This window comes from Schistocerca serialis, chromosome 8, assembly GCF_023864345.2.
Source record: "Schistocerca serialis cubense isolate TAMUIC-IGC-003099 chromosome 8, iqSchSeri2.2, whole genome shotgun sequence".
NCBI lineage: Eukaryota > Metazoa > Arthropoda > Insecta > Orthoptera > Acrididae > Schistocerca > Schistocerca serialis.
In genome coordinates this window covers 56,368,199-56,392,491 of record NC_064645.1, presented here as the reverse complement: position 1 = coordinate 56,392,491, position 24,293 = coordinate 56,368,199, and the positions used below count along the sequence as shown (strand labels likewise).

At 44.1% G+C, this 24,293-nt stretch overlaps 1 protein-coding gene across 1 annotated transcript in view; it reads left to right on the top strand.

The window, feature by feature from the left end:
- The window catches only part of LOC126416816 (microtubule-associated tumor suppressor candidate 2 homolog), a 574,074-nt gene that overhangs the window by 421,230 nt on the left and 128,551 nt on the right, over nucleotides 1-24,293 (top strand). Inside the window, exon 8 of the mRNA XM_050084699.1 lies at nucleotides 5,418-5,519. Coding sequence (XP_049940656.1) covers nucleotides 5,418-5,519 — 102 coding nt within the window. The remainder of the gene's footprint in view (nucleotides 1-5,417; nucleotides 5,520-24,293) is intronic.

Here is a 24,293-nt window from a genome sequence, read left to right as displayed (position 1 = left end):
GGATGAATGTATCTTCGATTTTTTAGAAGGGTTCTGAGAAAAGTAGCTACATTTGTAAACAAAATTTCGTATAAGATGCCAACGGTGCCAATTCTAGAATACTGCTGCATATTTTGATTGCTTATCAAGTAGGCACGACACCAGACCTCGAAAGAATTGAGACGCGAGCTAGTATGCCGGTATAACCCGGATGGCAGTGTAACATAAATCCTCGTCGAGCTTAAACGGGAAACACTGGAAGAAAGGCGACACAATCCTCGCGAAACCTTGTGTAAATACAGATACGTGTATCTGAAGATGACTGTGTGACCATTATGCTACCGCCAACATACTTCTCACGTAGAGGCCACGACAGAAAGATGAGAAATATTACAGGCGTACGGGCATTCATTTTTCCCTCGCTCAGTACGCGAGTTAAATAGGAAAGAAAATCGAGAACATAGGAACGATGTACCCCCGCCTACAGTCCCTTGCGGAGTATTTAAGGCGATGTAGACACGGGTTGAACTTGTTGCCTTATTTGTAAAGATGGGTCACGCGGGGTATTCGCTGCTATTCTTCCTCAGTAGGAGAGCAGTATGTTCAACACTGCGATAAGAAACGTTGCTGTATACCAGTGTGACTTAATACTGTATACTGATCACTACTTCCACCTACTTGTATATGGTGTCTGTAAGATACTGTAAACTTGTAAAATTTAGCTGTAGTCCACAAGAAGTTCGGTTCCAATTCCTTGTCCGCTATTCAATCTTTGTGTTTATCGCTCCCGATTCATGGATTTGCCTCTGACAGTCGTATTTCGAAACACAGACAAACAAACAAACAAACAAACAAACAAACACAAAACCGCAAGCGCACGATGCTAAGGACACACATACGTTCCCATACACAGCACTAACCAAACGCTGCGGGATTCTTCCGCTCAAGATGCTATTCAGCATCACATATACATTGATTGTAGTCGCAGAGAAAATCGTCTAGCCAGCCTCTATGGCCGAGCGGTTCTAGGCTGTTCAGTCCGGAACCGCGCTGCCGCTACGGTCGCAGGTTCGAATCCTGTCTCGGGCATGGATGTGTGATATCCTTAGGTTGGTTAGGTTTAAGTAGTTCTAAGGCTAGGGGACTAATGACCTCAGATGTTAAGTCTACGGGAGCTATTTTGAAGATCGCTTAACATTAGAGAAGCTATACACGACACTGCACGAAGCGTAATTTTTGAAGGCTCTAATTTCAGCGTTGCGACTGGTACACCACAGTCATTAACAGAATTATTTAAGGTAGTGTTGAGGCGAAGTGCTGAGGCCAGCAAACCTGAAGACAGCGAAAATATTTCTAAATCTAATCAGAAGAGTATGATTATTACCTTTACTCAGGTAATTAGTTTAAATGTATTTTTTTTATTTCTAGTTATTTGCTGTTATTTTTCTTCCTGCCATTCTTTTTTCGTTTGAAATCTGCCTGTGTCGCCTACAAGCTGCAACCAAACGCCATCTAGGAGTGCTGATCGCTTGGAAACGAGGCTACTAGTGTGAGGATAGTTTCAGGTAACCAGTGACAGCGAGAGTTACAGTTTGCTTCTAGCTCTGAAACTGAATCTTTCCTTTTTTTCCCCTCTAGTTTGCTCGTAGAGGTTAGCTTTCTGATCGCCGTGAACAAAACGATTATGCTTTCAGTTCTGCCGCAGATTGTTAACCTCCGTTTTCTCGGTTATATTTCACATCACGAGGTTGTGGCTAGGTTAGGACATGAGTTTAAATTCAGGGGTACAAATACCTTCCGCAGTTCGGACCTTGATCATTAAAATCAGACGTCGACAGAGCATCTTGCATTTCTGACAGTCCTTGCAGCGACCACTTCCAACATTGCTGCGTATGTACATAACAGCATTTGTGAAACGACCACTACATTACTTCAGTGCTACAAGATGAGCAAGCTGTTTCTTCCATTGGTGGCGGGCCCAGAGGCGCACCTGTTGGTGGGGCAGGTATGATAATTGCTGCCCGCCAGGTGCTGGCTGTGCCGTGTGTGTCAGGCAGAGGACAGCAGCTGCCGCCAACAGGTGCAGCAGCGACAGCAACAGGCAGCTGGCGGAACACATCGCTGGCTCCCAGAGCTCTGACTGCCTCGAGGTAGCCGTCCGCTAGACGCGCACCGAACTGAGTCCATCACGCGACGATGGGCAACCCGGTCAGCTGTTCGTTATGTTCGCACATAAAGGAAGCCCACAAGATCACTGAACAGGGTTGCTGCGAACTTGAATTCCACCACGAGAATCATCTTAAAGAGCTTGCAGAATGCAATACCTACGGACTGCGTAAAAGCTACAGTTTTAAAAACATTTTGTTGCTGCAGACAAAAATATATTACCAAAAATTACGACACACTCCAAGCATGCCATTCGTTAAGTACCTCTGTGCGAAATTTGATAATGCAACGTGATCAGGGACCAAACAACTGTTCGATGTTGCCAGTTACGGTCGAGCCGTACTTGATACAGTCGATGATTATAAAATAATGTACTTTGTGTTTGCACAGTATGTCCATCTAAATCGACGTACACACTGCGCAAGCCAGCATATGGTGAATGACGGAGAGTACTTCGTACCACTGGAAGCAAGTACGATCCTCCAGCTTATCTAATCGTGCCTTCAAGGTCCCTAATGCGAAATGTGCGCTGTCAGCAATAGAATTGTACTGTAGCCAGACGCAAAAGCCGTTTCTCCTCTTTCTTTACATGAAAGACTACTGAGACAATTTAAACTCCGCAATACTCCCGTGTTGATCGAACAGCTCTAGCAGTACGACTATGAATTGCTTCCATGTCTACCTTCAATCCGACCTGGTGGGAATCAAACATACGAGAGGTACTAAATAATGGGTCGCACTACTGTTCTACCAGGACACCTCCGATTGTTTAAAGAATCGAAATCCCATGCATAAATGTTTCGTTATTTTATGTGTGGGATAATATGTTTAATACGAGCCCTGTATTTGTCTTAAATAATGTAAACGAGAAAATTTTTAGAAAAGAGTTCGAAATTTTTATATATATATATATATATATATATATATATATATATATATAGTGTGATTCAAAAAGAATACCACAACTTTAAAAATGTGTATTTAATGAAAGAAACATAACCTTCTGTTATACATCATTACAAAGAGTATTTAAAAAGGTTTTTTTTTTCACTCAAAAACAAGTTCAGAGATGTTCAATATGGCCCCCTCTAGACACTCGAGCAATATCAACCCGATACTCCAACTCGCTCCACACTCTCTGTAGCATATCAGGCGTAACAGTTTGGATAGCTGCTGTTATTTCTCGTTTCAAATCATCAATGGTGGCTGGGAGAGGTGGCCGAAACACCATATCCTTAACATACCCCCATAAGAAAAAATCGCAGGGGGTCAGATCAGGGCTTCTTGGAGGCCAGTGATGAAGTGCTCTGTCACGGGCTGCCTGGCGGCCGATCCATCGCCTCGGGTAGTTGACGTTCAGGTAGTTACGGACAGATAAGTGCCACCTATCAGGAGGTTTAACACCATACTTCGTTCGAAATGCACGCTGAACAACTGTCGTCGATTCACTTCTGCCGTACTCAATAACACAAAAAGCTTTCTGTTGAGCGGTCGCCATCTTAGCATCAACTGACGCTGACGCCTAGTCAACAGCGCCCCAAGCGAACAAATGTACAACTAAATGAAACTTTATAGCTCCCTTAATTCGCCGACAGATAGTGCTTAGCTCTACCTTTTGTCGTTGCAGAGTTTTAAATTCCTAAAGTTGTGGTATTCTTTTTGAATCACCCTCTATATATATATATTGTTAGAAGTCCTTAAGCACTATCATTCTCAAATACTGAATATAGTTACGGGTATTTGCGCGCCATCAGTTAACGCAGCTTACACACACACACACACACACACACACACACACACACAGTTTCTTACTGTAATATGTGTCGTACAGTGTGAAACTCTTTAACACGAGATTATATTTCTTAATGGGTACATTATGAAAGCATCTTAAACTTCTTAATTCGGCCAAACCGAGCGGGGTGGCGCACTGATTAGCACACTGCACTGGCATTCGGGAGGACGACGGTTCAAACCCGCGTCCGGATACCCTGATTTAGGTTTCCTGTGGTTTTCCTAAATCGCTTCAGGCAAGCTCCGGGGTGGTTCCTTTGAAAGTGCCGGCCGATTAGGTTCCCTATCCTTCCCTAAACCGAGTTTGTTCTTCGTCTCTAATGACGTAGTTGTCGGTGGGACGTTAAACACTAATCTCCTCGTCCTCCTCCTCCTCCTCAATTCGACCAATAATTACACGAAATATTGAAAATCAAATTTTTTGCTTGCGGAAGGTATGAGGGAACCTGGACGCTGTTTCGGGTTACCGGTACACTAACGTACGTACTCGTTTCCCTTTATAGGTGAACTTATTTCTGTAATTATGGCAGTGAAACAAGAGCTGATCATTCGGATTCTGTACAGCCGGCCTTACGTGCTCGATGTATTTCATCTCGCTTTGTCGCTTTACGCGTAGATATTTATTCGACGTGAATGTGTCGAGCCAGCACATCAGCAATACTTGCCCGAACATCATAGGTCTGTTTTTCCTACTCACCTACATTAGCACAAATTTCTGTAAACGTGGAGCAAAATGCCACTCATCACACCAAATAGAGATTCTAAGTCATGTGATATCCTTCTACTGTAATTGGAGGACGACGACGACGACGACGACGACGACGACGACGACTACTACTACTCTCGTGCATCGCTGTCGACTTTCTTGAGCGCCTCGAAATCGATAGCGATTAATAACTAACATCAAACGTAGCTTTGTGAAGTGGATATCATAATAAATAAAATAAATACGTCATTATTCTCCCAGACAATTGTATCAGATGGTTTCTACTAAAATTATGGCTCTCTATTCAGGAGTCAAAATAGTACAGTTATAAACATTTCTTTCTTTGTAGACTAGGTGATCTCTCTATCTCTCTCTCTATCTCCATATCTCTCTCTATCTCTAAATCTATCTCTCTCTCTCTCTCTCTCTCTCTCTCTCTCTCTCTCTCTCTTTATATATATATATATATATATATATATATATATATATACCAACCTCATTCCCTTGTAATATCTTGCTCAAATTCATTTTTTTTAAATCCTCTGCAATTAAACTCTTGGTATTCTAATCATTCCAACTCCATGTCACCCACTAACACTTCCCTTTCCCCCTCTTCTCCTTCATCACAGTCCCAGTGTACTTTTCCGCAGATAGTCGATCTGTCCTACGTGTACTATATCTCTTCCTTCGTGTACGCCTCACACGTCGCGTTTTGACGCAGTGAGAGCGTTCAGAACAGCCATCTGACGCCCGCCTTGTTTGTTTGTTTGTGCAGAGAAGAACGGGGTGCCGGACATGAAGACGCCCGTGGCGCGCAAGCCGGCGTCCCGGCGCTCGGCGCCGGTCACCACCCCCGCCAAGCCGCAGCCTCTCAGGGGTGAGTACCGCCACCTGCTCTGCCGACGCTGCTGTAACATACTACTTCTGTTTCCTTGGTAGCCCGCGCTATTGTTCCGCAGAATAACAACGTGCAACACAAGCACACTTGCATTCGATTTGGAAAATATTCTTCAAGATGGTTAAGAGTTCAGAGTCATCTGAACGTCAAAGTGGAACAGTAGCAGTTCCTTGCGCTTTAGCATGTTGTGATGAAAGTGAGAGGAAAGGTGTGAAATATGATACTGCGCGCCGTATTGGAGTCGGCGAAAGAATTGGAGAAACTCTCACGACTCGGTAGCATCAGTCATGTTATGGCCGCTTTTGAAGAGTCATGATTTGATGCAATGTCTATATGTTCTTTCATTAAAGCTACCAGTTTCGTCAGACCGAGGATAGCCATGACATAACCCGTATAATTGTCGTTACTTTATGCCTGAAAGTATGTCGTCGGGTAAGTTGAGCTTTCAATAAAGTGACCCACAGCTACTGTGCCTAATCGTGATTTTTCAAAAAATATTTAAAATCCTTAACATATAGCCTCCTTAAAATAATTACAGATATGTGTTACGTAATGGGCGAACAATTCAAATTGTCTGACTTCTCTGGTCTTGGAATCAGTTTCCGGTTTTGTGTTCGCTTCTGAAATAATGTATCTAGATATATAGATCACTACTTTCCATATAACGACATCCATCAGTTAGTGTTTTTGTGCCTGTTCTTTAGTTTCATTGCTATGAACCTTGTTTTATTGCTGTGCCTTCGTGTGACGCAGTCCCAAAGTAAATGCGAACATGTATCGTCGCAGTCATATAGTTTGCACGCGACTTCCATCTTTTTCGCTTGAACGAGAGTTTGTTACTTGCCTCAGCACTGTCAGACCTCCCCCATTAGACGTTAACTTGAGTGTGGAGCGTTGTTACTGACTCTGCAAAGTGTGCTGTCAGGCAGCGACCCGCAGCGAAAACCAAACTTGTTGAAAATCCGTAGTCCGCTCTACGACTGCGAGGCATTAATCGTCGCACACATCCTTTTAGTCTTCCTTGCCAATGGAAACCGATATACTGCAGTATCAGTTCATTTCATGGTCTGAACGTCTGACTTTAAGAGTTGAGCGGCACAAGATACACTGTGGAACATATATTTAGGAATATTAGTAACGTTCTTGGCATAAAACAATATTTTCACTGTGCGAAGGATCATAATCAATATGTTTTGATAAATTAGAACTTCCTTTCCATTGGTGACGCAATTATTTCCCAACGACAACCCATGTCCAGACAGTTATTCGAAGTCCAAATCCTTTAAAAGACGCGTATAGTCAAACGTAGCCGGTATCGACATTAACAAGTAATTATTTTTTGAAATAATGACAAGAGGCGACGGAGGATAATCGACTACTGTTGCTTCAGTTTCGACTCGGTAGCATCCGTGGTGACGTGGGGTTGACGGCTTGCTCGCAGACACGGGGTGCCTGCGAGCAGTGTGTCCACACTGCGGTCACCTTCGGTTCGCCTCGGTTGGTTTGTTTGTCTCGTTGCCGTGAGAGACGACTCGGACGATCGACCTGCCCGCCTGTTGACCTAGGGCTAGCTAAGGGTTCCGCGTCAATACACACTCCAGATAGGAAATTAACTGCACCTGCAACGTAACCCTTCAGCGAAAACTGTCGGGTTACACCAACACCGAAAGAGTTAGGTATTAATTGCGGTCCACATAGCTACAGTATGTTTAGATGTTTCGTAAGGTTTTTCGTGTGTGTGTGTGTGTGTGTGTGTGTGTGTGTGTGTGTGTGTGTGTATGTTTACACGAAGCTGAATTGGCGACTAGATATCTGGAACTGTGTTTTAACGACTGACGCAGAGCCATCTGCATCGCATGCTACGAGCTGTTGCCTGGGCTGCGTTCGCTATCGGGACTGCAGGCAGACACGTCAAAGCTGTCTCATCATGAGGGACGCGACAGCTGATGTTGACGAAGATCGGGGACGGGCCTTTGGCATCACAGCGGGGAATTTCGCGTTGTGACACATCCCCATGCTCGAACAAGGCATTAAATTGTGCCGGATGTGGCGAAAATGCTATGAAATGTTTACCAATACTGTGCGACGTTACTTTGAGCTTCATAGGTTGAACCGATCAGATGACGTATAGGAACACAGCTTGCAAAGATGGAGTGGCGTTAGTTGCGATTTTTGTATTACATAAGGCGAACATGAATATACGCTGTTTCAAGGCACCGACATGACACACCACACACACACAAAACGCGTAGTTATGGGTATTTTTTGTCATAACGTCGGGAAACGGCACGTCAGCGGTAAAAATTGCTACCATGTCTGTAAGTACAAAGACATACGAATACGATGGGAAGACAAACCTCTCACTTTACCTTGAAGTCTAAATAGACTGAAGAAATCAGGGTAGCTCGTATTTCATACGAACAATTAAGCAGTGTTGCCTATTTCATCCATCATCATCAGATATTAATAGGACGCGAAGTCGTATTTACGAATTCTCAAACTTGTACGAGTACGTATACTCAACCGGAACAGCAAAACCAACACCTGTGGTTGAAAAGTAAACGAAACTAGATAAAAAACATGAGATTTCATGCATTCAGTAATCACTAATAAAAATGTTACTTATTAAAAATTAAAAGTTGCTACTGGTAAGAATGGAATTAGCGACTCGGCAGTTAATCAGATACAAGCGGCTCTATTAAAATATTTGAAATGTTTCATATTTAGCCTCGCTGGATAATTTTCGAAGTCGATTTTTTTTTCCTCGAGTGTTACTGAGAAATGCTTTAGGAAAGTGATCTGAGCACTGACTTTGAAATCGTTCAAGTATGGAGGAAATCGAAGGACCGCACGGTAGAGTACCCACCCCCGTCCGTGAGAACTGCCATTGATATGTCCGCCCAGCCGTCCAGTTTAGGTTTCCCAAATACGAGGCCTGTTTGGAAAAATCTCCGATCGGTCGCCGAATTAAAACTACAGTGAAAATGCAGTGAAACTTGGCGCGGATGTGTTGGGCAGTGTCTCTAGCACGCTTGTCTATCGCCCCACGTCGCACTTTTCAGTTCTGAGCGCACAGTGAACACGTAAAGATACCTAGAACAATAGTGCTCCCACCAGGTGTGAAGTTCTGCTGAGAGCCTCCTACTGATTCGTCACTCACTTCCGTCTTTATGACAATCCTCGACCGCATCCCGCAGGTGGAACGACGATAGTCCTGCGGCTTCCACGATGGTAAGTGTTCGATGACCCACCGTACAGCCCAGACTGGAATCCCTCTGATTTTCATCTCTCTGTTCACATCAGCCGCTGACCATGAAGAAAGCATTTTGCCACAGGCAACGAAGTGCAGACCAGCGTAGGGAATTCGCAGAAGTCGCAGGCGGCTGCCTTCTGTGACGGCATTGGAAAGTTTGTACGACGCTACGGCAAATGTTTCGGTGTAGACAAGTAGCTGCAAGGCGTAGCTAAATGTTGCGAATAAAACATTTCTTATTTTCGCTGTGGTTTCCATTTCGCGACCCATCGGAGGTCGGAAAAAAGCGCTCCTATCTGTAAGACAAGAAGACGCGAAGGTTCGTTTGAGGACGACACGGGAGGTTTCTTTCCCTGTCCTCGTCCCGAAAGTGACCGTGTGGTCCGCCTCTAGTGAGTTGGTAGTCGAAAGGACGGCAAACTCGTAGTCTTTCTTTTGCCACCTGTCAAAAGATCACTGTGTGCTTATTCGTCGCTGTGTCAGTATTCGGATAGAGAACGGTAACGGTGTCCGTGTAATGCTGGTAGCCGGACCGGGACACTGTCGGAAGCGGCGTGTGTACTGTGTGTGTGTGTGTGTGTGTGTGTGTGTGTGTGTGTGTGTGTGTGGGGTGCAGCCGCAGAGCAGAGGTGTGCAGTCAGGTGCCGGCAGCCAGCGAGCGCGGTCGGCAGACGCAGCGGCCGTAACGGTGCCCCAGCCATAGCCCGGAGCCTCTGGCCTCGATTCCCGGCGTGGGCGGACACCGCCTTCCCACGGGCGACGCTGCGGGACTCTCGGTGTGCCCTACTACTGCGGCCCGTTCCCAGGGCACACTGCTCCCTCTCTCCTCTGGTTTTGCTACGCCTTCCGACAGCTACTGCCGCCTTCTCCTTTGATAACGATCATTCTTTAAAGTATTCATTCGTGAGCCATTGGTTGCTGGTATTAATGAGAGCGAATAAAATTCGCCTCTGACGCACTGTTTCTTCTTAATTCTCAAATTAACCCTACATCTTCAGGAATTGGACAAATAGCACAGCTGGTAAACAGTGAAACAGTGGCAGTTCAATATACAGAACGTCACCGTGAAGATGAAAAAAGAAAATCTGAGAAACTGTGTAAGGAAATGGGCACTATAAAAATACACCACCTCAGGAAAACCAAACCATACGGTAAAAAGCCGTAAAATAAAAGCACACTGATGATACTGCAACTGCAGCGAAACATATTTGGGATAAAAAAACAAAATTGTGTTTTGCTAAGGGCGGACACCATCCAAAAACATATGTAAATACCACCACATTAAATTTTGTTTTGGACAGCCCATGTATCAGTTCAGAAATGTCATTTTTGATAGGCACACACGCCTTTCATGTCTTCATATTGGACTTGGGTTTACGTTCAGTTTTCTCGAGGACATGTTAGGTATCGAATGCTTACATTTGTCAACGAGATTCACTTCCATCAGTGCCGTAACTAGCCTCGATAAAAGCCATACACAGGGTGTCCCTTCTAAGAGTTGTCAGGCGCATTTTCTCTGATGCTTTGGCAAAGTGTAACAGGAGCCAGCCCGAACGCATACTGCACGTCACGTCTTTCATGCGACTCCCAGCGTCGACGGAAAGCGTCGGTTTGTTTCACGTTCCAAAGAAAAGATGTTTAATTCGGAATTTTACGTGCCCATTCCACAAAGCGGTTCAAAATTACTGTAGTGAGATACTTGTGTTATCGATATGTATTAACAGTAGCAGTAAGACACGAGTAATAACCCGCCAAGCAGCGAAGCTCCTCAGTTGCTGCAGGAAGACGGTTATTCTTCATGTTTTGAGCGTCCCTGTTAATACATATCGATAAAGCGAATATCGCACTCCATTAATTTGAAACCTCTCTGTCGAATGATAACGTAAAACTCCGATTCAGAAACGATTAGTTTGTAGCAGGAAACAAATCGACACTTTCCGTCGAGGCACCGCATGAGAGAAGTAATGAGCAGAATTTGAGTTGACTACGGCCTCACAGTGCAAGAACGAAACGGCAAATATTTGCTAAAACTATAGAGGAAATGCTCCTGAAGAGCTATAGCAGAGACACCCGGTATAAGCTCACATTCACTGGATTTGTTTTACCCATGTTTACGGTTGCTGTGTTTCAGTGCTCAAATCACTTGATAACGTCAAAGTCGACATTATCACTGTGGGATGATCAATGTATATATGCAGTCACGTGGTACATGTGGTCATTCAAAAACGACTCCTTTAAGCTGCACACAAATGTATTCTTTATCTATTAATGGTCGGGCACTAGTCATCATCATGAAACTTGCTGTGGCATTAGTTGCATCCAAGCAGGCAATACATACACTGTTCAGCAACATGAATTAAGTTTTGTCACAAGCTACTTGTAACATAACCAAATAAATTCATAGTAACAAGTTGGCAGTAGAATGTGGAATTGGCTGTTACTGTGTATTCACATGATCACTTTTCTAAGTTGTTATGCAGCATTATTAGATAGTAGAGTGACGCTAATGAATGCCATTGGAAGCTTTTCGAATGTGGGCTACTTTCAGCACATTGTCCAAAGAATAAGTATCTCTGCGACGCTTACAATTCAATATTAGTCAAAAAAGGAGTTAATGAAACTATGATGCGACAAACGTCCAAAAATTTCATTCACAATGTTGCGTGGCAGGCGCAATACTTTTCCACCCTTGTAACTGTAGGCTGGTAACGCATCTTATGCCGTGTAGGTATACGTTTGTCAGATTTTTGAAAACGGGCGATTAATATTTCGTCGTCGGTAGAGATACAGCCGTGTGTAACTTTTAATAAAGCACATTCTGGAAGACGCGAATTTTATTCACTGTAAGATTTTCAGTTATCACCTCCAGAAGATAAATATATGTAATTTCCATTTTGTTAGCGCACGCATATGTATGCAGTTTCTGTACGCATTGAAATAGGCTCGCCACAACACCGTATCATGCCGATGGGGTGAGACAAGGGAAAACGCTGCGACCTGCTCATAAGGTGCAGATGGGCAGCGGCACTGTGCTTCGACCAGCCTAGTGGCGTGCTGCGCTTACGTGGCGAGCGTATTTCAGTGCTTGTCAGGGCTGCAGGCGTGCACCGACCAGCCAACAAACAAATACGATTACGTAACTTTATTTTTCCGACACGATTCCCAGAACTTCATGACTACCGTAGGTCTCACTGTGACGATGTTCTGATTCAAACGTCGACTGATATTAATATGCTACGGAATTACTCGACGTCCACTGCCCGACAAAAGTGAAGCACCAATTTATTGGTATGATGTTGCACCTTCTCCCCCCCCCCCCTTTGTGGCCAGGATGCATGCAGTGATCCGGTTGGTAAGGTTATCATAAAGCCGTTATAGACTATCCTCCTCTGAGGCAAGCTGATTCGCAGCTGTCGCAACTGGTCCTTGATTTCGTGGGCAACGCATTTGGAACGGAATTGACGTCAGAGTTTGTCCCACCCATCTCCTATCGGGGACTTCCCATCCATCTTCTATCGGGGACAGATATAAAGCCGGCCGCGGTGGTCTCGCGGTTCTAGGCGCGCAGTCCGGAACCGTGTGACTGCTACGGTCGCAGGTTCGAATCCTGCCTCGGGCATGGATGTGTGTGATGTCCTTAGGGTAGTTAGGTTTAAGTAGGTCTAAGTTCTAGGGGACTGATGACCACAGCAGTTGAGTCCCATAGTGCTCAGAGCCATTTGAACCATTTTTGCACAGATCTAAAGTTCTTGCTGCCTGAGGGATTACCTTAACATCACCCAGACAGTTCATAGACACACGTGCCGTGTGCGGAGAATCGTTGTCCTGTTGGAAAATGGCACCACGATACTGTTTCGTGAGAGATAACACGTCAGGACCCAAGATGGTCGTGGCATGCCTTTGTGCCGTCAGAGCTACCCCGATCACTACCACCCGTGAACCGAAGTGACACCAGTGGCTCCCCGTACCATAGCCTGGAGTAACACCGCTGTGCGCCCCCCCCCCCCCCCCACACACACACACAAAATGTAGGAAGAATGGGACCTGTCGAGCTCGCCGCCATAATCGCCAGCGGTGGTCATCCGGGATAGTGCAGAACCGCGATTCACCGCTGAACACAGTGCGACGCCTTTCGTCAGCAGTCCACGGCACCGTTCCAGACGCAGCCGTTTGGGTTGCGACGTTAACAGCAGGGTACGCGTGGGACGGTATTTACGCGCTCTGTCTGCTGTTGGGCGAGGTGCAGCCTAGAGGTTGAGGCTACGCAGGTAGAAAGTAAGCGGTCACGCGGAGTGGCCAGTGGCAGCGGCTGTATGCCGGTCCCCGCAGTGCGTGTGGCGGCGTGTTGCGTGCGGAGCAGGACGCAGTGCGTGCCAGATCCGAGGCCGCGGTCGCAGCCGTGCGGGAATGCCGCCGCCTTATGTGGAACACGGGCGCCCGCGCCGCTTCCGCGCTCGGTGGCAGTGTGTGCACCGACTGCCTGCCTGCAGTCCAGCCATTCCTAAGCTGGGATGCGGCAAAAAAGAACAACTTGAAGGTTCTTATCGTACGTCACTTCATACGTCACAACAGCCGCCTACGAGTAGTAGTCTTGTGGACTTTCAGATCACGGTGTCACACACGAAGGATTGCAGGAATGACCGAACGGGCCTGGTCATGACTAATGTTACATGAATGCGATGTTTTAGAGTTGATGATCGCATCGACAACGAAGAAATTGAATAAGAGCTCTGGGTCAGTTTCACAGGTATGGGGTAGAGGACGAGGGAAACTGCTTACTTTAGGAAGCGTAAAGGCATTCGCTGTTAGTGATTTACGATACCACAGAAAATGGAACACCATGGCTGGAAAAGAAATGGAAAGTGTCTCCTCAGTACACTCGTGGTTCATTGAGGTTACTCTCACAAGTGGTAGCGGTTTGATGATGATTGTGATTGCTTTGTGAGGCGCTCAACTGCGCGGTAATTAGCGTCCGTACAAAGTCCCAATTTTTACGCAGTGCAAGTTTTACGCAGTCCAATCTATTCACTGTCGCGAATGATGATGATATGATAACACACACCCAGTCCCCGGGCAGAGAAAGTAGCGGTTTGATCAATGTGCTCCCAGATAACGGCAACGAAGGCCTCTGGCATGAATTTACAGATATTCAAATCGTTTGGGAATCGTCTTACCCATTATCGCTTGAGCGCTAAATTCGTGGGGCTTTGTTGGAGCTAGGCGCAAGATCCGCACATGTCGTATTTAGTATTCCGCACTCGAGCACTTGTTTTAAATTGAATGCTATATTTCGGACCCTGTGTGTCCGTCTTCATTGGTGCTAACATTTCCTCGTCGTTTACATACCGGATCATCTGAACCATGTGATACAGTTCTCATCAATCCACCACTTTCTATTTTCAAATATCGGTACTGAGCATACGATCAAGTGCATTACACAAAAAGCTCTTGAATTCTCGTACATATTTTGCACGCAGTAACACCTGGTTTGGCATTTGGTCAAAAGTATTGACATGAAAGAAAAGCGGGACTTAAAAACAGTTGTAGCCTTAGTATCGTTATACACAGTAAGTGAAACAGATATGAGTGTATGAGTTAGGTTTCATCTCCTCTTGCTTTTCTTGGAGAGATAGTCCTTTCATTGATAGTCAGATGCACGCTTATTCTGCCATGAACTTTTTTTAAGTAAGCTGCTTCACCTAATTGTAGCCTGTCGAAGCAGGAAATTAGATTGTCATTTCACACATGCATTTTTGCACATAAAACGAAATTACAATTAATTATTTAATTGAAACTTGTACAGAAAAAGGATTCTCGAATCGTGTTCCTCAGGTCGCTTGATAAACTTGATGATGTTAGGCTTAACTTCTATTTTCATAAATTTATAGTAGATGTTTTTCTTACACTAGAATCCCATAACCCGCTTAAATCAGTATCTTACTAACCCGAGCCATAGGAATATAGCCCCTTCATTCTTTGTGACGAACTCCCTTTTTGTTATAAATCTCCGAATTATCCGGTAACTTATCCCTTGGGCAAAAGTAACAGTATAAAAGGTGTTTATTATCTGTTGAATCACGTCGCCTTTGTGACACTTGAGCAGGTACGTCACCAACCACATCTATGCAAAGAATTTGTCTCAAATGAAGCCAGGAGTTTAACTCTGAGACACGGTGTTACTAAGCGTCGTACGACGGCACCTGACAGTCTTCCCGTGAGACAGTTAGGTACGTTGATAACGGTGATAACAGCCGTGTTGGAGTTACCGTTCACATTCAGTGCTGTCATTATTGTTTTATTCTGAAGTACAGAACTGTCATTGTTGTTTTATTCTGAAGTACAGGACTCTCCCGCATTTATTCAATTCGAAGGCCGCAGCTTGCAGCGTTTGGAAAGACATAGCAGAAAGTAGCTTACAGGAACCTGATGACCGGTACAGGCTACGTAAAGCGATTGAAGGCATACCTCCAAATATCCCACACAGCCACACTGCTCAAGTTGACAACGCTCCGCACCGCACGGTTCGAAGAAATGAAGCTCCCATCCTTGCTTTCCCCAAAGAAAATAATTTGTCGTTGTAGTTGAAAACAATGCAGCAGTGATAAGAAGAGATGAAGAACTGCATGAAATTCTAAAGGCATCATAAGCACGTGTACACTGTGGACTGTACTTTTCAGCAAGAACTCAACCAAGAAAGCCAAATGGCGTTGTGTTTAGCACATTGGACTCTCTTAAAATCCAGATGTGTTTCTTCCGTGGCTTCCCGTAAGTGCTTGAAGTAAATGTAGGAACCTGTCTTTTTCAAAAGCATTCTGGTGATTTCCTTACCCATCCTTCCAGCTATCAGAGACTGCCTCTCTCTCTCTCTCTCTCTCTCTCTCTCTCTCTCTCTGCCGTGCAGTTAAAGGCGCTGCAGTCTGGAACCGCAAGACCGCTACGGTCGCAGGTTCGAGTCCTGCCTCGGGCATGGATGTTTGTGATGTCCTTAGGTTAGTTAGGTTTAAGTAGTTCTAAGTTCTAGGGGACTAATGACCTCAGCAGTTGCGTCCCATAGTGCTCAGAGCCATTTGAACCATCTCTCTCTCTCTCTCTCTCTCTCTCATATATATATATATATATATATAATTTGAATTACAAAAAACTAATAATAAAATTGCATGGCGCGAGATTCGATCCGGCGACCTTCGGATTACGAACCCGAGCGCTTACCGCTGCGCCACGACGCTGTAGAAAACTATTAATCGTAGAGAGTATTTCACCGCAACGGTTTCTTTTAACTGTCGATTTTCTCGACAACGGCTGAGAAGTGCATCTTAGTGCTTTGTCATATTACACCTCTGGCCATGAGCTTTTATTATGCGCAGTATGAATCGAATCTGAATTTCACAATTGGCGACCTCCCCTTGTTAGACAATTCTAGTTTCCGTGATGCATTCAATAACAAGCATTAATGATTGTTTAAAGATCAGTCTGATTTCTTACAGGAATGAGATGTCTACAGTAATCTTTGTGAACCTCCAGTAAATTTAGAAACTGTTTATTGTAGTACACTCTAAGGTACCGACCTAACACCAGTCGCAAATTGCGTAGCTTTTCTTTGTAGAGTTGCAATTTTTTCGGCTCAGGTCGACATCATGTGTGTTTCAGACAACGGATAATTATCTTAAGAGTCTGGATCGTAAAATTATTAAAGCATTTGCAAAATTTCTCATGTTTTTGCCATCTTAACCATTAGAATCGATATGAATACAGTACATGCGGTGCATCACGTCAAGAATATTACCTGTTTTACCACTAACAACAACTCGACTAATCTTGACGTGATATACCCTTTATTTGTTGCATTCACTGAGTTTGCAAGAGATTGTGGTAGCCGGAATTCTTAAAATGGCACACGATGCTTCAACTAATTTGCGATTTCGTGTGAATATATATATATATATATATATATATATATATATATATATGCGCGATACCTCAAGTTTTCCCCTACTTGTCCAAGAGAAAGGCTCGCACACTCATTTTGTAAGTTACTCGTTTTTAGAAAAGCTACAGTGTCCTCGATAATCGTTTTATTTTTCCGTCATTACTGTTCCATTTAGTATAGCTTCGGGAGGTGGCAGCGAAAATTTCTGAAGGCTGTGTCCAGTTATTGTTGATTCTATAATAAGCCGTGAGAGCTAGTGAAATAATTGGCGCCCCAATAATCACAGACGGTAGTTGGGGAGAAGAAACAATGTTTGTGTAAAAGTGACCTGCAAACCCCATACTATCGCGATCTGCGGACGCAGATCAGTCAGAAAAACTTTTTAAGTGCGCAATGAGCGATCGAACAACTTGGCAGCTTAACTAATATCTGCGTGTTCTGGAGAGGAGATTCACTTGTTGGGCGAGGATTAGTAGCAGTCAGTTGCGGTATTGTTCGCCGAAATAATAATTAATGTAAGCGGCAAGTTTCCCGTTCCAATTGTTCACGTTTTTGGCACACACAATTCAGACTCGGGTAGCTGTCGCATGACGCCTGCACGGCCGCGTAGGGTGCTGACAGGCGTGCTTTGCGGGCTAGTCCGTCACACACTCACAGGCGTGACTCAAACGATGCAACGTGTTTTTTCAAACGTACTACGTGTCATCGATGGACAGCGCGCACGCACGCGCGAGCGTTTTTTGTTTTTTTGTTTGTTTGTTTGTTTGTTTGTGTGTGTGTGTGTGTGTGTGTGTGTGTGTGTGTGTGTGTGTGTGTGTGTGTGTGTGTTTTCAGAGCAAAACAGCGACAGAGCGAAGTGACGCAGTGGTAACACAAAGGACTTTATGTAGAAAGACGGCAGTTCAAATCCCAGTCTAGATATCGACGTTCAGGTTTTCCACGATTCCCTAAACCATTTCGGAAAAGACACAACTGGTTTCCTTCTTCAATCCGAACTTCTGGTGCTTCTCTAATGACCGTTTCGTCTGCGAGACGATACACAGTAATCGTCCGTCTTCTTACAGTGACTGATTTGCAGCAGATTGCTTACGTACACTCGAGAAGATTAACGCGTCTTAAGTCTTCTTTCTGGTTGAGAAATTCGGTTACTACCTGTAGTAATCCATCATATTTGGAGAAAGTCTCAGAGAGGGAAAAACAATTTTGTAAACGCGGGAAATTATCAGATCTTCCCAAACTGGGCTTGTCATGCGGCTGACCGCAGCACAGCGCCCTAGGCGGATAGAGTAGGATACCGAACATTAACCGCCGGCTGGCGCCAGCGGGTAGTCATTTGGGGGCGATTATTTTCTCTTTCACCGCGGCGAAAGGAAAGTGGTTTCCGCAGCCCAACATTTCCCTGATAGCCGGTGAAACCTGTTCTGTTCTCTTCCGTAGCCTCACGCGATTACCGCGTGGATAGGAAGCGTTATGCATACGTGTGCGCGTAATGGATGTGCGAGGGAAACGTAACTGGATCACTACAGCGTCGCTAATGCGAGCTACTCCCTTGACACTCGCTCCAGCTGTGCTGCATTCGTCGGCCCTTGTTTGGCGGCTCCTGTGGAGGAATCCTAAAATTTCATGCTGCCGCTCCGGGCACGGCGAGCGAAGTTCTCAGCTCACGTTGTGCAGGTAGCTTTTTCGACAGGTGTCACTTATGATTGTGTCAGTTAAGTACAAAGTATCTGGAAAGGAAGATGGCACGTGTTACAATAATACGTTGTACGGGAGTTAGTTCGAAAGCGGAGCTACTTTCTCTGAAACATGGGGAAAAATAATCAGAAGTTACTGTGTGCAGTTTTCATGCTGCTTTTCGGTGATACAGATACACAGCGGATATTAATACTAATCTTCCAATATACTAGAGAGGTCATTAATGTAAGATATCGAAAATGGATGACCATAGTGCGTCTGGGATGTCAGGCTGGAACGTGACCTACTGAGAAAATGTTGCAGACGTTATGGTCAGGTTCGTGTGAATTTCCCTATACAGAGTGCGCTTGTGGAAAAAAAGTGCGTATATTTCCTCTCTCTCTCTCTCTCTCTCTCTCTCTCTCTCTCTCTTTCTTTCTTTCTTTCTTTCTTTCTTTTGCGGTGTGTTGATTCGTATTACATCTGAAGGCAAGAATAAAAGATTACTATTGCAAGATAGGCTTGAAGTGTCGTTCGATTTGATAGTGGGAGGTTGAGAACATTGTTGGACTTGCGATGTAGCTGAAGACTCTCAAAAGCTAAAAGCCTCATTAAAAAACAGTTTTTATTTTCGTAGAGCAGCCGAAAGTGTAAATGTCCATTTTACAAAATAAAGAAAAACTCAAGAATCAAATGTTCTGTTTACGACAGGTTTCGGAATGAAATAATTCCATTTTCTGGCATACATAGTAATGATGGAAACAATATGTTACAAGTATGGATAAGCAGTCATTCAAAACTGAAAATGTGACGGCAAACTCAGGACTTGGCATTACTCACATAAAACGTGAAAGAACTAAGATTGTCTTGCGCCCTCTGTAGTCTGAATAAAAGTGCAGTGTACCACTTTATAAAATAGGAACCTAAGAAGTTTAAAAACGAAAAAAATCATTAGGGAACGACTACCCGCAGAATCACGGAACACGTAACAAAATGTAGATCGGACCGTGTAAGACTCTTACATAGGATCCCGCCAGCAACCACCGTCTCGCTCGTCTCACTAAAAGGAAAACTGTAAACAGCTGACGCGAGAGGCCAGTGGGAGCACGCACCACACGTGACGCAAACACAGTGTCTACACGCAGCTGTGGTAGATGGAAGGTTTAAAACCGCGAGCGGCAAAACCAAACATGAGTATGGATACTCTCAACATCAGAGAGGAAGAAGACCTGTACGTCTAGATATAAAACAGAAACCGCCACATTAACCAGTTTTATAGAAACAAAATGTTACCAGTTAAAATTATAGTTGTAAGAGGAAATGCTCCAAACACGCACAAAACTTTGAAAAGACCTAACTTATACGGTGACCTGAAATATGCCGTAATTAGCTAAAATGTTTCTGTTGTATGAATCTGTATGTTCGTTAAGTTTCACTGGGGTGAAAGGGGAGACTTCTTAGAGTTTCTATCCCTTCAAGTAGATTAAGTACGGATCCTTACCTACAATGTGCAAAAAATTGTCGTTAACTTGTTGCAGCTCAAGCTGATCATCAATCAGATGCGTGGTCAAAGCTGACGTGGAATTAGCGTAGCCTTTATTTTCTTCAAATCTATTATGAAAGTATGGTCCCGTTGGACCAACCTCTCTGCTATTACACATCTGTCCTGCATTATAGTCAGTACGATATACACCAGAATTGGAAAGCGGACCCTTATATATTTCACGATTTATTAGCCTAAACTTTCCCGTACAAAATAAGCCAAAACATTATTAGGTGTCAGAAGTTTTCTTCCAGTCTTGTCCGATACATGACCATGATATGGCAGCCTAGAGAACCATTATTGCTCTTCCGTTTACCTGGAGCGAGAGTGGGGATGTTCCATGTTACGGCTACTTTCACTCGTATTCTCTTATTCAACTTGTCATTCATAGTTGCAGAGTGATCATTCAGTGCAATGGTGTGTCTACCCTATTCCCTCAGACTTCAGCGAAACATTATTTAACCTCCTTTTGAGCCCCTTACCCTCCCCCCATTCCCCTCGCTCGCCGCTATCCATGAGCAAGAAGTTGTACCAAAATTGTAACTGCCTGAAAGCAACGAGCTAGCAGTACTTACCAGGAAATAAGAAACATTAATAGGTAGTTCCTATACGCTGGTAAAGATTTAATTGAAACCTATTACTAGAGAGGTGCGTTTTGAGTTAACTATGCCTTTAACTAGGAGCTGTATTGTCGAGGTATAGGAATTTGGTAGCCCAATCGTGCGTATGTGAGAACCAGCAGGCATGTCGGAGATAAACTAGAGAAACATCAGGAGAAGGACGATGGAGCTGCTGTTACACAGCAGACGTTATGGGGAGCAGAAGAGAGCCGCTTTACGCGCCAACATCGAAGCTGTGCCTGCTACTGTAGTTCACGTTAGAGTAAACATTCGTCTGCGAGTGGCCGAGATCGCGGTCTGCAGGCTTTGTGTCGGTCTTTCAAGTGCACCAGAACACTACAGTGTTTACTTCGAAAGAGAACGGTCATAACACTACAGATCAGATGACAGGTTTCTAGAAAATTTCTCAAGAGCCATCAGGTTTCTTAGCAAAGACTTTTCCATCAGTAGTTCGCTGCCTCATACCAATCCGTCGCGGCACTGCAGAAAATACACAGGCGTGCAGCTTTGAGAGCCGTATATTACCGCTAGCCGCGCCAGACACGATGCAAAAAGTCTTTTCAAAGCGAGTGTACATATCGAAGTAATGCCTCATTATTAGTGCTATGCAGCCTATATCAACTGTCCCACGGTGCAGGAATTAGAACGCGGAACGAAAACTTCGGCTAGTGTAGCGAGCAAAACATTCTAGCCGACTCTGCGGCGGCGCCTTTGAAGTGCGGGTGGTGAAGGCGGGCTGCTGTGTGTTCGGGAGCGCTGACCTGCGACGTGGCCTGGAAAGGCAGCCAGCCAGACGACGAGCCAAGTCTGCGCGGGCCGTCAGCTCGTCGCACGTCACACAGGCCATCTGTCTCACTCAGCGCGTGGCAGCAGCATCTGGCTGCGGTACAGCCGCTAACCTATCACAGATATCTCTGTATATAATCTCCTCTAATATTTCTCGTGCCTTTGCTTACACCGTACTTCATAATGGAGCCTCCTCGGCACTCAGTTCCTTAACGATTCTGTTGTCCACATGGAAATGTGGTAACTGGGTGATTGTAGAGAAAGTCGTACAGCTTACATTTGGAGTCCAGAATGGTAACCTTCAGTAAATATGTGTAAACCCAAGATAATAAAGAAAGCAATGTTTTTTACTCGTTACAAATCTAGGAAAGTACAGTACACATCCAGGAGAGCTTCTGTAAAGTTTGGAAGGTAGGAGACGAGATACTGGCAAAAGTAAAGCTGTGAGTACCGGGCGTGAGTCGTGCTTCGGTAGCTCAGATGGTAGAGCACTTGCCCGCGAAAGGCAAAGGTCCCAAGTTCGAGTCTCGGTCGGGCACACAGTTTTAATCTGCCAGGAAGTTTCTTTACAGTATACTTGGTCAACGTTACGCATTGTACCTGTACTTAGAGTTACAGGGAATGCCAGGAGGAATGGTCAGTATTCAGGGACATGATAGGATCGATTATTCTAAGCAAAAACGTCTAATTAACGTGGGCTCAGAATGCATACCGTTAGATCTATAAACATTTCTTCAGCAGGAGTAGTGTGTTTCACAGTAGCGGAGATGAAAAAGTGCTCATAGCTCTGAAGGCTTTTAAAACCCATGTTTACCAGACTTTCTGCTTCGAATGCTGCTTCCTGTCATATCCCTAAATATCGACCAGTCCTCCCGGGACACCCTATATTTTGACCTGATTGTGGCTATAACCGAATAGCGCCGTGATTCATAATAAACACGAATCGATTTAGGCAAATTATAAGTGCGATGGTAAGTTAGCCTCAAGGGAAATTTTAAAATTTCCCTTCCAAATTTCAACACATTTGTTCTGTAGTCCTCTCTTTTGTATTTGCCAGTAGAAAACTAATATTTCTACAACGAACAGCTATGCCACCTATAGAAGAAAATGAATAGACGGAAGAATTACAGATTAGAAGTTATTATCGACATATACGATGTGAGAATGGAAGGCAAAGGTGTGTTCTGTGTAAAAAGCTAAGGATATTAATTTGATCGTGTCTACAGAACTAAAACCATAGGTGTTCGCATTTATGAGAAAATGATCCCTTACGTACATATTTCTGGTATTAGGTACATATTATTCACAAAATTGAAATATTGAATTACCTGTGTGCAACGGGAACTATTAACACGTTGCTGACGGATCCCGAGTTTATTCGTGTTTCGCACGCAATCTGTTGCAGACATATCTCGAGATAACTCGTGTTTTTTTTATATGCTGTCTGTAGATGACATCTGCGGTGATTTTTTTTTTAAATGCATCGTCTATTTGGGTGTCTACTTCTTGGTTGTTCTTTTTATTACAGAAGTTTATTCCACCAACCACACAAAAATTACTAGTTTCAACGGAATTAACCCCATCTTCAGATCATTTCTCCAGTTTATTTCGTCGTCTGTTCACATTAATTGGATAAAATTATGATGTATATAAGGGACACAATTATCTAAAAACGTCAAACCCACATAAAATGCATGCAAATTCGAAGCAAACATCCCTTATAGAGACACCATTCCATAATATCGTCTCTCGTCATACAATTAGAAAATAGCTGTGCGAGCAGTGCACATATAGTTACAGATGAAATGCAGAAGACATGTGTAAAACGTTTTCATGTTCCGTCCTTGGTGACAACTGACAGGAAACTGTTGTGAGGCAATCAACGGTATACGTCGTGTTTTGAGGCGCCACCAGAGGGCATAATTCTTTTACACCCTAATATCACATCTTCGAAATACAGTGCAAAGAATTATATATTTATATGGAAAACCGGGTGTATATACTTCGCTTTCCAAATATATGCGTCAAAAAATTATTGCAAAATATTAGTGTCTCTTACAGCAGTATTATCGTCATTCTGTGGTAAACTAATACCGTTACAATAATAAATTCTTGGATATAGAGATTAAAAATATAAAACGGTGCTGTGTGGCATTACTACATGCAGGTGTAGAGTCTCGTATGGATTGGCCCTGTAATAATAAAAAAATCTTGCCAAAATGATCTAAAGTTGGGGGATTTAATTTTGCTGCAACCAGTAATCATTGCGTGTTTTTGTGCGAACTAGGCGATTATACGTGCGTAATAAGAACAACAACCGTGTTTAGATTCTGAGATCACCTCCAATACAGCTGTAAATGTCAGGTAATCTACTAGTGTGTCAGTCTTGATTGCCTTCTTATACTTTTTGCTTCTTTAATACTTTGATTCTGTTTTGACATTTCGGACAGTTACTAGTTTTGTCTTGAAATTGCTCCTGCTTTTAGAGATGGTCCTGTTCAGAAGACGGAAAGGAAAAGACGGTCCAGAAGTATTTCCTGAGGTTTTCCGCGATCATTATTGACATGTTCGAAACGAGAATAAAAGATAACTGAGTGATTGTTTTGATGGTTCTGAGGACGTTTCATCTGACGGTGACATCATTAGAAGTGTAAGGAAGCGTAATGTGGCAATGTTTTAAAGTAATTCCGACAATAACGAAGAACGTGGTTCTGTTCCTGTAAATGATTAGTTTTGTCGTAATGCTAACCCTTTCGAGACGGCGGCCAGTCGCACTGGCTATGCCAGTGCACTAGTGAGATTCGAGTACCATCTCGAATGTGCTATATGTGAAGCGACGAAGTCGTGGCAGTACCAGTTGGCTTCTACGGAAACGGAACGCAGATCACGACATCCTAAGAAAGCAGTCCTCGAGCAAGTGGATTTCGTAGAGACGGAGGGGAATTTCACA